The 13,177-nt window shown below is 45.6% G+C and overlaps 1 protein-coding gene across 2 annotated transcripts in view; it reads left to right on the top strand.

The window, feature by feature from the left end:
• LOC107310737 (two pore calcium channel protein 1-like) overlaps window positions 1-13,177 on the top strand; it is a 13,969-nt gene extending 792 nt beyond the window's left edge. The window contains exons 1-18 of one of the 2 annotated variants that reach the window (XM_015856646.2): window positions 6-349; window positions 1,169-1,283; window positions 1,821-1,949; window positions 2,187-2,303; window positions 3,403-3,521; window positions 3,723-3,824; window positions 4,860-4,986; window positions 5,993-6,194; window positions 6,785-6,929; window positions 8,678-8,863; window positions 9,271-9,335; window positions 9,620-9,707; window positions 9,995-10,064; window positions 10,633-10,852; window positions 10,950-11,040; window positions 11,367-11,480; window positions 11,844-11,962; window positions 12,654-13,177. In XM_015856646.2, coding sequence (XP_015712132.1) covers window positions 1,197-1,283; window positions 1,821-1,949; window positions 2,187-2,303; window positions 3,403-3,521; window positions 3,723-3,824; window positions 4,860-4,986; window positions 5,993-6,194; window positions 6,785-6,929; window positions 8,678-8,863; window positions 9,271-9,335; window positions 9,620-9,707; window positions 9,995-10,064; window positions 10,633-10,852; window positions 10,950-11,040; window positions 11,367-11,480; window positions 11,844-11,962; window positions 12,654-12,784 — 2,112 coding nt within the window. In that variant the 5' untranslated portion in view covers window positions 6-349; window positions 1,169-1,196 and the 3' untranslated portion in view covers window positions 12,785-13,177. Of the gene's footprint in view, window positions 1-5; window positions 350-1,168; window positions 1,284-1,820; window positions 1,950-2,186; window positions 2,304-3,402; window positions 3,522-3,722; window positions 3,825-4,859; window positions 4,987-5,992; window positions 6,195-6,784; window positions 6,930-8,677; window positions 8,864-9,270; window positions 9,336-9,619; window positions 9,708-9,994; window positions 10,065-10,632; window positions 10,853-10,949; window positions 11,041-11,366; window positions 11,481-11,843; window positions 11,963-12,653 lie in introns of those variants that run through there. The other variant, XM_015856645.2, reaches the window with a different exon arrangement.

The following is a 13,177-nucleotide window of genomic DNA, read 5'->3' as shown; positions in this document are numbered from 1 at the left end:
GTCCCTTCCAACCCGGGTCATTCTGTGATTCTGTGTGATTCTGTGACTTCTCCAATCTCAGTAGTTCTCTATTAGGGGGAGCCGGCCTGTGTCTGCTGAGCTGAATAGCACTTGTGAGGCTAAGTGGCCTTCTTGGGTGGGATTGTAAAGGGCTGAATTGAAGCCAGGATGTGTGTATTAGATACAACTCATTGCATCTTGTGGGAAGACAAATTAAACCTTTTCTTTCTTTTCTTTTTCTGAAGGTAAAAACCAAAATGAAGCTGTAGTGCTGGCAGAGATTAATGAGTATGGACAGCTCAGTGCTTGCCTGCATGGAAGGAAGTGCTGGAGTGTGACTGCGTGGGGTGTGAGTTACAGGGTTCTGGTAGCCAGGTAGAACGGCTCTGTGCCAGCTGGGTTGGTAATGGGGGTAACAGCTCACATGCACCAACACTTCAGCTACTCCTACGAGCTTGTGGTGACTCTGCTCAGGTGCTTTTTAGCAAGGACAGTGGCTGCTAGAAGCAAGCAGTCACTAACAGCTTGTTAATGGGCAGTCAGGTAGATGAAATTCCCAAAACCAAAGCTGTTTTGCCTGTAATATTGACTCTCCCAATTAGCTGCTGGTACAACATCAGTCCCACTTTTAATTCTCTTAGCTTAGCTATTGGAGCTTCAGGGGCTTTGTACCACACAAGTGTGTTTGCTGAGTAGTTGGACAGTTTTTACGTGGTGGTGTCTTAGTGCTGTTGTTAAGGACAGCGTTGTCATCCACTTTATCACCTGCCTTGTACCTTTGTCTGGAGTGATGGTTGGGCAGGTGAGGTGATTACCTGGCAATGCAGGCAGCCTACCAATTAGCAGAGAAACCTGGTGCTCTCTGTGTGGATGTGCTCCAAAAGGAGCCACTATTGCAGCCTCCTGTGGACGACAGAGCTGGATGTGTTCATGATTAATATCAGCAGTCATCAGAGGCTTTGCTAGAGGGGACAGGATACTTCTTGACTTGTGTGTGTACATAGAAAAGCTTACTCTGCCAGAAACTTTTGCACACTTCCCTTTTCTATCTGTGTTGATGCACCCTTCTTCCTTTACTGTTTGGGAAGTGTGTGCTGTTTTTCCAGGACACCATATGGGTATGTTGGCTGAACCCCTTATTTATGATGCCTCTGCCTTCTCTCTACAGGCTTTATTATCTCTATAACCACTGGTTTATGCGAACAGCCACCTACTTCTTCATCTTTCTCAACCTCTCCCTTGCAGTGTTTGAAGAACCTGCTGTGTATCCACTCCCTTTCCTGGTGAGTTTCCAGGCAGTGCAGAAGTGATAATGCAGCTACTATTGTGCTACTCAATGGTTCATGCTTTAGACACCTTATCAAAGTGTAAAGAGGTGGTTGTTGCTGATCTTCCTGTTCATACTTCCCATATGCTGGAATGGGGACAAAAATGGGCATAGAAACTAGATAGGGTCCCATGGACATCCATCCACAGTGGCTGATTTGATCGGGCTGTGTCGCAGTGCTCCCTTCCATATCTTCAGCCTTTGTTTTTTTCTGTACCGATGCTTGTGATTAATGTATTCCTTAAATCCTAACCAAATACAAAGTTGCAGGCTCTAACCTGCACTCAACAGGGAATTCCACAAAAGGAAGCCTACAACTATTGCCAATGCATGAGCATATGGAACAGCCAGCAGCAAAACTCACTGGCGAGACTTTTATATGGGCCCTATTTATTTTGTCTTGCCTCTACCTCAGCCTGAGAATCCTTATCTGTATGAAGAAGACTAGAGTTGCTTTTCTTAGTCCTGACATGAGTCCCTTGTCTGCCTGCAGGCCACTTCCTCAGTGGAGGTGTTGTGCCTTCTGGTGTTCTTTGGCCGATTGATGCACTTTGCCAAAATCACCCGTCGCAATGTGTTTTGGAAGGATACCAAGAACATCTGCATCATGGTCGCAATCCTGGTGAGCTGGGAGTCACAAGGGCTGAGCTGGGCTATGTGGAGGCAGCTTTTTGTTCCTGCTGTGTCCTTTCTGGGGTCTGCTGTACGAGGGCCGTGGCCAAAGCAATTGGTGCATCAGCCTGTTCTCACAAACCTGGTGTATTTGTATCTGCCTGGTCTAGATGGTGAAGGTAACTGGATTGGCTCATACATGGTTCCAAACTTGTTTCTGTGGATTTTGATCCTCTTTCTTCTACAGCTGTCTCTGACTGATTTGGCCATATACGGGGCCCTCAGGATATACAACATAAAGAGTGTTCGATGGTCGAGAATAGTGAGGCCCATCTTCCTGGTCAACTTTGCAGAGAGCCGCCAGGTAAGGAAGGGATCTAATGGGAGGAATTCCTGCTTCTGGACAGCGTGCTGCTTTCTGAGAACTGAGGGAATGGAGTAGAATGTAGAACAGCAACGTTCAGATTCCTTTAAGTGAATTTCTGAGATGACCTGGAGCAAGACTTTGAGATGGAGAACAGGGTACATTCACAGGGATGCTGCTTGAGCATAGTGCAGAGTACTGCAAAGCATCTTATGCCTGTGGACTGGGTTGCTGCTGTCCACAGCCCTGAGCATGCTTGAGACTGAAACCAGGGCGTCGTGCCATACACAGTGCTGTCCTGTCATCTTTGCTAAAGACTGACACTGCATAGAAAAAAGGATAATGTTTTCTACAAGCTCAGCCTATAGGCTGTGATTCCTTCAGTGTGTATGGAGGACCAATCTCTGTTTGCAAGCAGTTAGTTGCTGGTCTCAGAAGTAGTAAATGCAAGCAGTATATGCAAACATGTACAAGGAGACTGTTTCTCCTAGAGATTGGGGCCGAGTTACTTATTTCTGGAAGTCTCCTAGGCAAACAAGCACAAATGTTACACAGCTCTCCAAACTGAGCTTGTGGTCCAGATGGATGGTTTGGACTCTGCTCCCTACTGTCACTGGGAGATCTTTGCCCTGCTACCTGAGACTATTCAGTCCTCATTTGCAAACAAACCGTTGTGCTGTGGAGGCCTGCAGGAGGGAGCAGGTGAACTCTTAAGTTTGGAGCATGTTTAGTGTCCTGAAGTGACAGACTTGTGTCTCTGACCAGTCTTTTAGAGCAAGAGCACCTCAGTGGTGCCACAGGGCTGTCTGTCCCTCGTCTAACTGAGTTCATGATGCAATGTAAACTGGGAGGATGAAGAGGAAAGCCCTGGTACTCTTGCACTGGTTTGCCTGAGTAGCAGGGCAATCCTTTTGTTTATCCTAGGTAAACTCATGTAAGAGTAGAAAGAGCTCATGCAGTCAGAATCCTTCCTTCCAGGCAGCAGACAAGGCCTTGTGTCCCATTGTGATTGCTTGTCCCTATGCAGGTGTTCTGTCCTGATAGGAGGGTGATAAGAAAACTGGGCACTGCTTCTAAACACTTCCTTTGTCCCTGACAGATTCGAAGAGCCTTCCGCAGCATCCGCAATACGCTGCCAGAGATCACCTACGTCTTCTTGCTCTTCATGTTCAGCCTTCTCATGTTTTCCCTCATGGCCCTGAAGCTGTTTGGTGAAAGGTGTGGAAACATTTTAGGTTTTGGGTTTGTTTTTTTTCTAATGCTGTTCAGAGCATGTTGGGATGAATAGCTGTCATCCCTCTTTAGCAGGAGGGATCTGGCAACTCCAGATTTCTACTAAATACAAAGTGCTGATACCTGTAGTTGCTGGAGTGGGATGTGGTCTCTGTGCTTAACACCGGGTTGTTGCCTTCTTTCTAGGAACCTCCAGACAGCAGAAGGCCTGCCATATTTTAGAGACTACCTAGAAATTGTGTTTGACCTCTATGTGTTGGTGACAACTGCAAACAGCCCGGATGTTATGTATGTATGCTGAGCTTGCAGTCCTTGTGTTGTGAATGCTGCTGTCTGGCTCCTAGTGGTGGGGAAAAATAACAACTCTGTGATACCAAGTTGTGATTAGTATCTGTGGCAGATGACATCACTTACTAGGCCCATTTGGGGAATATTGGAGGGGGGAGGTGGGGAGCAGGGTAGAATCTTCTAATACTACCTACCCATGAAATGAACTGTGCTTGTTCTGCTGCTGTGTTTTTTCTCAGCTTCCTATCCTTCTGGCATGAGAAGTATCTCAATTGAACAGTTAAATGTGAGCACTCACACCCAGCTGTCTGAGCATTGCCTTTTGTGGAAAGTAAAGCTTTCCAAAAGACCCATCAGCCAAGTAAGGCATCAGTCTAAGAGATAGATCCCCTAGCTCATTGATTAGAACCTTTTCATAAAGAGCAATAGTGTGCTCTAGTGATTGGATGTCTCTTCTCTCGTGATGTTAGTGGCAATGTGTATGCAGGCTGTCATAACTTGCACTGCTGTGTTAAACTTATGAGAGGCTTGGACTTCTGAGCCTCATTTGTTTTGAGGTGTTACCATTTCATTGGGAAAGATGGGATTGAGGGTGGAGTGGGACTCTCATTAGTGTGCTGAAGATGTTATGGGGAATAGAACTGGAGTGTTATGGGGACCCCAGTTATTTCAGTGGTGAAATACAAATTGTTCCCCTAGGGAACTGAAGCAGAAGTGCAGTGAGGGACCCTGAAGCCAATAACTCACCAGTACGACTGAGACCCCAGCTCAAGACTCTGTATGTCTAAACTTAGACATGCTGACAAAAGTTTAATGCATGTCTTCTTTTCTGCATCATGTCAGTGAGGGACCAGTTAAACACAGGATTCAAACTTGGAATTAACCTTTTGTAACTCAACTAATAGACAGAGGTTTCTCCTTTCTAATTCCTCCAGGGAGACTTACTTTATTATCCAAAACATTCTGCAATTCATCAGGAAGATGGTTTGGTTTTATTTCCCTGTCTGCTCAGCAAGTAATGTCTCTTTCTTCTAGGATGCCAGCATTTGACTTCAGCTCATGGTACGCCCTGTTCTTCATTGCCTTTGTCATCGTCAACACTTACATCTTCATGTCACTCTTCCTGGCTGTTGTGTATAACAACTACAAAAAGCATCTGAAGGTAATAAGTGGAGGGGTGAACTGTGATCAGCAGCTACCTGCTGTTCTGTGTAACCTTGCGTGGGGGCATCTGGCCTTCCCTTGGAGGCTTCTGCAAGATGTGGAGAAGGTGACCAGCTTCTCCTGAATAAACATACAGCTTCCAGCCTATTCTGGTTCTCTGCAAATAAAAAGCACAGGTCTGCTTTTCATATAATGGAGATTACTGCTAATTGTAAGTGTGTGAAAATGAAATACTCTATCGTGGTGTGTTTGAAGCAGGTGGGAGGTGCATGTCTGTGAGAGGATTAGTTCTAGCAAAGAAAATCACTGCTTCTATGCAGTCTGTTTTCAGTTGGCTGTAAGTACACAGCATGTGTTTGCTGCCACTGCATGGACTCTCAGGGCAAGGCAAATGTGGAGGAAGGTTGAAGTAAATCTGAACTCTTGCTTCTTCTGCACCAGCTGAATAGGTGCAGTTTGGATAGGTGTGATCAAAGGATGAGAGCTGGAAATTCCTCGATGCCCCATGAGGGGGTTGATCCTCCTACCCATTAAGCAGTCTGCTAGGTTTTTCACCAGGCTACAGTCTCCCAAGGTTATGAGCTTCTTTAGTCTGCTTGTAATCTCATACAGAGAAAGATCTACACTCCTGATGCCAGCAGTATTCCCTTATAGATGGCAAAGTGTGTGTGGACGAATCCTCTTTCTTTCTGTGACCAGCAGGCATGCAGATCCTGTGATGGTTGGGAGATATTGCCTCATCTCCTTCCTGTTTGATACTATCCTTTGTCTTCCCTTCCGTTGTTTTCAATGCACCTCCCAACAGTAAGCAACCCAGTGATCCCTCCAGAGGCCCGTGGTTGCCCATTAAATGGCATTTCTCATCACCCCATTGATTTTTGCTGTACATCATATCTAGTATTACTCCAAACTTGTTCTTCTTACATCTCTGTGCTGGGGAAATAAGACAAACAAAGTAGAGGGAAATGTGACCAAAGCTGCCTGAATATTCTCATTCTTTTTAGAATGAAATCCGTACACTTGCTTACATGAAGCGCCGCAAGATGATAGAGGCCTTCAACCTTCTGAAGGAAGAGGAGGGAACGCTGTCTGTGGTTAGAGAAGCCCAGTGGAAGCAGCTTGTCAAGCTGGTGGCTCCCGATATCAGCAGCTCCCACAGAGAGTTGCTGCTACGCATCTCAGATGATGAGCAGAAGGGTTTCATAGGTGAGCAGTGGGGCCCACTGTGCTCAGGGGCTGGGGAGGAGCTTGGTTCCAGAGTTGTGCTGCTGGGACTTGTGGTACGTAATGGATTGAGAGGGACCTACTTCCCTCTCCAGATTATTCAAGTCCTGGAGGGCTGTTCTTTGTGCCTGTGCTGGGGGCAGTCCTTCATGGCTATTTGTCAGCAGGCCAAGTTCCCTAAGAAGGGTTCTTCCTCTTCTCAGCACAGGGCAAACATGACTTCCCTTGTTAGCAGATTCCTCCAAATAATGTAGCATATACTCTTTTAGAACCACTTGCTTTGTGTTGTCTGGAGTCAGAATACTGGGAGAGATGGGCTGGTCTTGTCAATGCTAGATCACTGGAGATTTGTCTTGTTTTTTTGGCCGTGCTTTGAGCCAGTCTGTCAGGAAGGGGATGCAGGAGCTGCATTGAATTTTACCTGTTTTGTGGTGCATGCCTCTTTGGATTTGTGCTTTGCTGGCTGCAGAGGTATCAAGTCCAGCTTGCTGCAACTCGTATGCATGTAGGTTTGCCAGACAGGGCTGTTTTTAAATGACAGTGGACTGATTAGTGCTCTCTCCCTTCTGCAGACAAGAAGTCCTTTGTACAGCTGGCAGATCTGCTCAACATCCAGGTGATTACCCTGAAAATACGCAGCCATCCACTGGGGCAGTGGATGCCTCGTATATACAAATCAGCAGCGAGTCAGTTCCTGCGCAGCGTGGTTAGGCACAGGTAAGTCTGTATTGGTGGAACAAGCAGCTCCTAACATGTAAAGCACTGTAGAGCAGTAGTGTTGTAAGTAAATGCTGTTCTGGGTGTCATAATGAAAGATTCAGGCTCTATTCAGGAAAACTGGGGGTTCTGCTTTTGAAAATGCTTTGTGAATTAACTGCTTTCAGCCTACTTTTGCTGGGTGTGGAGAAAGTAGACATGGATGTTAGTGGCTCTGTGTCTCTTCCAATCCCATATGTTCTTAAATAAGTGCTGAGTGTAGATAGCTTTCCCTGAAGGCAGGGAGTGCTTTATGGCCTGCTTAAGACCAGGCTAAAGGCTTTAATGGAAGGTGACTAGACTGGATGTGGCTCTGGGCAGCCTGGTCTGGTGGTTGGTGACCCTGCACACAGCAGGGGGGTTGAAAATAGATGATCGTTGTGGTCTTTTTCAACCTAGGCCATTCTATGATTTTATGGAAGTGGTGATCTTAAGTCAGCAGTAAAATCTGCACTGTGTTGTTTCATCAGCTTTTATTAAATTGGTGCTGTGAGTTGCTAGTGCTCTGCTTCACATCTGAGTCTTCCCAGAAATGCAGAAGTTATGGAGGTTGGGAGGGACTTCTAGAGATTGTCAGCTGTAACTCCCTGCTCCAAGCAGGGTCAGATGGAGTAGGTTACTCAGGGTTGTGTCCAGTTGAGTTTTGAATATTTGCAAGGAAAGACTCCACCACCTCTGTGCGACCTGTTCCAGTGTTTAAAACTGAGGATGGTCAAAAAGAAGGGGAAAGCTTTCTTGTTTAAATGGAATTTCCTGTATTTCAATTTGTGCCTATTGCCTTTTGTGCTTTCACTGGATACCACTGAGAAGAGTCTGGCTCCATCTTCTCTACACCCTCCCATTAGGTATTTATACAAATTAAGACTCCCCCCTGCCCACCAACCTTTCTTCCCTTCAGGCTGAACATCACCAGGTCTCTCAGTGCTGTGTGTCAGGCTACTCTGTTCTTTAAGCATTTTTTCATGCCCCCTTTGCTGCACTAGCTCCAGTAGGTTCCAGTCTTCAATGCTGGGAAACCCAGATCGTTCCATAGCACTTCAAAGGAGGCCTTCAGCATTCGTGACCTGTTCACAGCTCTCCTGCTAAGGTAGCCCAGGATGCTGTTGGTCAGCTTTGCCAGCAGGGTGCATTGCTGGCTCACATTCTGCTTGTCGACCAAGACACCCCTCTCTCCATATACAGCCGGCTATGTGCACTGTGGAGCTGCTTTTCAGCTGATCCATCCCATCTGCCCAGCTGCCTTCCTCCCCTTCTTCCCCAGCAGCAGGACTTTGCATTTCCATTTGAACATGATGAGACTTCTCTCCATCCACTTTCCCAGCATATTCAGTTCCATCTAATTGTAGCGTACCCATCTCCTCCCAGTTTTATTTATGGACTTCTGTTTCACATGACCAGTTCTGCTGCTTGATAAATGCTGCTTGACTTTGTAGAAGTCAATTGTAATGAATTTCTGAGAGCTTAATACTGAAAGTAGTGGCAGTGGTGTACCAGGAAGGCTGTGTTCTGTGCTAGACTTAAAGAGTAAATCTCAACTCCACGGTAACTTCCCAACACTCAGCTTTTGCAAGAGCTGATGGGTAGTTACCTAAATTATAATATCAGAGGGAGCAGGCACAGAACTCCTGAAGTAACTGATTTTATTGTACCTTGTTGAGAATGGTGAGCTGACTGTTTTTGTTGTTGTTTTGTTTTCTCTCTGCTTGCAGGGGATTTGTTTGGACTTACGATGTGATCATCCTAATAAACGCAATCTTCATTGCTCTGGATGAGGAAAGCCCTTATATTTCTTATGCAGAGTGGGTCTTCCTTGCTTTATATATAGTTGAGATACTTCTGAAACTATACACGTACGAACCAAGGGCATTCTTTGGCAAAAATCAGTTCTGGAACTGGTGAGTGTGCATTAATGTGAGATCTTTGTGTTTTGTTTGTCAAGAAATGAAAGTCTGAGGAAATAGGTTTCCAGAGACAACTTGTGTTCTGTGATGCAGTTAAGATGAGTTTATGTATGAGAGGACAGTGTACTCTTTCCTGTCTAACAGACTGCTGTTCTCTGCCCCTCTGCCAGCTCCAGTCAGCTGTGACTGCAGTGTATGAAAATAGTGGCTGGGCAGGGGAAAGTATTTTGCTAAACAAAGCTTTCCCATGTCCCTCTGTTGCAAGTAATTCTGAGATGAAGCAGGGCTGTCTGCTGTACAGAAGTAGTGACCCTTCTTCCTCTCGTGTATGTCATGTGGGAGCTTAAGTGCCCATTTTGTGTTGCCCACAAATCTAACAGCACTGCCTTCCCTCATGCTAGGTTTGATACCCTCATCATCTTTGCTGCCTTGACTGCAACGATACTCAATACCACCCTGAAATCGAGTAAGTGCAGCTTGAGCAGCCTGCATGCATCTGGGAGACTCAGTGGTTTTGAGTTGTCTTTTGCCATCATCTTGATCTTGGGAGGCTTTTTGGCAGGATAATGGAGTTCCTGTAGGGTTTCTAAGAACCAAGTGTGTTGTGTTGTTTTTCCCCCTCACTAATGACTACCTGTTGTGGTGTTTAAGTGTTTAACAAGGACATAACTCTTACAGATGTAAGAACGTGCTTTATATTGATACTGACCTGCCTGTTTTTCAAAAGACAAATCTTTTTTCTCTTCTCAGCCACGAAGTATAACAGTCAGCAGATCCTGGACATTGTCTTCATATTACGGGTCCTCAGGCTAATAAGGATCGTTGACAGTATTCAAAGGTGATGAACAGAATGGGGTAGGGATATGTTTGCGGGGCAAGCTGGATCAGGCTGGCAGAAATGGTGCTATAAGCTGCTCTGTAGGGGTTGCTTTAGATTAATCATGGCAATTGAAGAAAACATCCCAAGGCCTTGTCTCAACTTGCCTGGGATGAAGCCAGCTGTTGCAACCTCTCTGCAGTGATAAATAAGGATACATGGGGAGCTGGATGGGATGTAATCAGTAAGCATGAGCTTTAAAGAAAGAGCCTCCCTATAGAAGTGTTATCATAAATCATTTGCTGTAGGTTCCGAGTCATCATGAACACGCTGATAAACATCGTGCCGACCATGCTGACGTTTGGAGGGCTGACTCTGGTAAGAAAACCTGGTATCTCTGCTCACAGCACTCAGTTTAGCAGGGATGTGTTATAAGTCTCACGTCTGGTTTTCAAGAGGATAAACACAAATGTTTGGGAGTTGGGCCACTGAAACTCAGTGTACACTTGGTTCTTAGTCATTGCACATCTTCACATGTACAGAAGGGTTGGGTTAATTGCTAGTCGTCAGGTCAGAAATTGCCAGGGCATCGTGTCCTCCATGGGGCAGCTAAGGTGTTCAGTGCAGTCTAGGCCTTGAGTACTATAAGGAATAAAACTATGGTTTGGGCGAGAAGCTGAATGAGTACACTTATTTTGTAAAATCCCTTTTTAAGAATAGGTTTTCCTCTTAGGATATGAGAATGCTTTTTTTCTGTGTATTTGGTCTGCAGTTCTGGGCAGGAATAAGTCAAGTAGTTGCTTTTGAGGGGGCTTAATCTCTTAAGACTATGCTACTCTTATGCAAACTGTTGAATCAGTAAAAACTGAAAAGCTGCTGGAGTTTTTAGACCTGCCACGGGGCTTTCTGCTCAGTGGAGAGCCTGTAATGATGTTTCTCTTCCCAGGTTGTGTACTGTATATTTGCTATAATTGGTATGGAGTTATTCCATGGGAAAATCCAGTTCTTCCCTGCAAACTCAAATGCTCCTTATGCCATGGAATGTGGAAACCAGGCTCTCAAGGATTCTTTGTTTGCCCGTGGAAAATACTGCAAGAACAACTTCAACAACTTTGCATCTTCCTTCATTGTTCTGATGGAGCTCACTGTAGTCAATCAGTGGCACGATATCCTTTGTTTGTAGTTTTATCTGGTCCCTCCCTTAGCACTACTGTAGAGCAAGATCTTCTCCTTTAGCGGTTTCGTCCTTAATTCCCTTTATACTCTTTGCCAATGGATTTGCCAGTGTGACTGCTCAGCCTGCGAAGCTTTATTTCATTGCTTTCCACATTGTGATGGTTATAATTATTGTCAAGTAAGTTTTTGGGTTTTCTCTTATCCTTAGTGGAGTGAAGAGGGGCTCTGACCCTTGCCAGGGTGGTGTTATGATACTGAGATCGTGTATAGTGTGCTGCTCTGACATGCATCCTACCCCTCTCTCTTTTGAAGAGCCTCTTGCATCTGTTTTTAACTCTGAGTGGTGTTCTGCCTTAGAGCACATCATCTCCAGCAGACATTGCCATAAGCCCTCAGTACCTAGAGCTGGGCTATGAGCCTGTCTAATCAGAGTAGTTGATGTCTGAAGCTGGAGGGTTTCCAGTAAGGAAAAGCTGCTGTGATTCTACTTCTCATTTCTTTCAGCATCTTTGTGTCATTCATCTTGGAAGCTTTCTTTGTGGAGTACTCCCTAGAGAAGAGTGAAGTGGAGACAGCCATTGAGCAGAAAATCCAGGAGCTGGGAATGGGAGTTCAAGAGTAAGCAAGCCCCCTCAAACAGTAGTGCTGTGTGTGGTTGGCTTGGGTCTGGAGATGCTTCCTTCTCTGAGTGTGAACCGAGGCTCCTCTTCCTTGTCACAAAGATCTTGCTAATCTGTTAGACCTTAAAGGTCTTGGTCTAGGGCTGGCAGTAGAAAGTAAATCACTTTCCCCTTGGAGGTGGGAGCACAGTGAACTGTCTGCCTCACTGAGCTTTTCTGGCTTTAGACTGGTCATCCAGAGGTAGGAGAGGTGCTGGAGACCAACAGTGTAACCATGATGCTTCTCTGGTCCAAGGGAGTGCATTGCTGGTGTGTTTTCACGTGGGCCCCTGTAGGATAACTTCTGATTTTTCTTGTGTAGGGACACACTCCAGGATGAACAACTCCTCGATAACATGGAGAGTGCTGACAATGACCTTGAGGGGGAAGGTGGAACAAAGGCACAGCCTAAAGGGCTGGTGTTCAAAATTGCCTCCAAACGTAAGTGTTGCCCTACGGGTTCTTTCAGAGGTGTGGCGACTGCTACCATTATGTCTTATGTTTTTATTTAGAAGGCCAAGGCTCTGAACTGTCCCTGTTAGTTGCTCTGTCTCTGAGGAAGTTCCCAAGCACTTCTGCTTTCTTTGAGCCATGAAAACAGCTAAAACTTGGCTAGAGTTGCATTGAGAACTGCGGACTCTGCTGTTTCCTTCTAATTCTGGAGCAGCTTTTCCTTCTTTCTCTTACAGTGTGTGCTTGTCTTCAGTAGCCAGTCTGTGGAAACACTGCCTTGGTGGCTGGGGTCTTGCTATTGCCAAGAAGCCTGTCTTCTCTCCTTCCTGTATGTGCTCTGAACTCCTCCTGGCTTAGATCATGGGGTGACTATCCAGTGCTTACCTCTAGTTCAGTGCCTGCTTTATCTTCCACTAGATTTCTTGCTGTACCTCTAACCCATGCTGTCTGGGATCACAAATCAGTTGAAGGACACATGGGAATAGGTGTACCTGAATCTGTAAAATAGGAGTCTGTTCTTTACAAGGGCTCAAAGTGTTGAAAGGCAGATGGGGCATTTTTCTTGCCTCTGTAGTGTGAAACAGCAGGAGCAGCCTTTGAGTAAGAGCTCTATTAAGGTGCTTATGTTGGGGAAAAACAGACATGAATGCTTACAGTGACTCTCTTTTGCCACTTCCAGGGTACAGGACAGTTGATGCTCTGCTTCAGCGTATGTTTGAGGCAGAGATACCTCTTGAGGATGAAGGCCCTTCTTTTGAAGAGATCTTAAACATGTCCCCTGGTGATCTTACTTCTGAAAGAGCTGTGTAACTTGGGGCAAAAACAGTGGTCGACAAGGAGGAGCTAATCCTCAGCTGCACAGGCCTCCAGTATATTTTCTGGCTGCCTGCCTTCAGTCACTGTGGTGAGGTGCATCGTGGATGAGATTAAACAGTTGAAGGGGCAGCTGATGTGGGAAATGGTGTTGTCATGTAGAGGAGCTTTATCTCATGTAAAGTCTCAATATAAACGTGGAAACTGGAAGTGCTATCACAGGAGAGCAGATGGAGGGTTTGTGTATCCGGCTGTGTAAGCCAAGTGCAGTATTCAATATGTTATGAAGCACCTATTCCTTATAACTGGAATCTTGTATTACAGCACTTTTATATGCATCTATGGAGCAAAGTAAGCTGCATTAAACAGTTCTTGTTAGTACACAGTTAA

Source organism: Coturnix japonica, chromosome 3 (genome assembly GCF_001577835.2).
Source record: "Coturnix japonica isolate 7356 chromosome 3, Coturnix japonica 2.1, whole genome shotgun sequence".
Taxonomy (NCBI): Eukaryota; Metazoa; Chordata; class Aves; order Galliformes; family Phasianidae; genus Coturnix; species Coturnix japonica.
The sequence above is the reverse complement of the archived record's forward strand: the minus strand, read 5'-3'. Positions and strand labels throughout refer to the sequence as shown.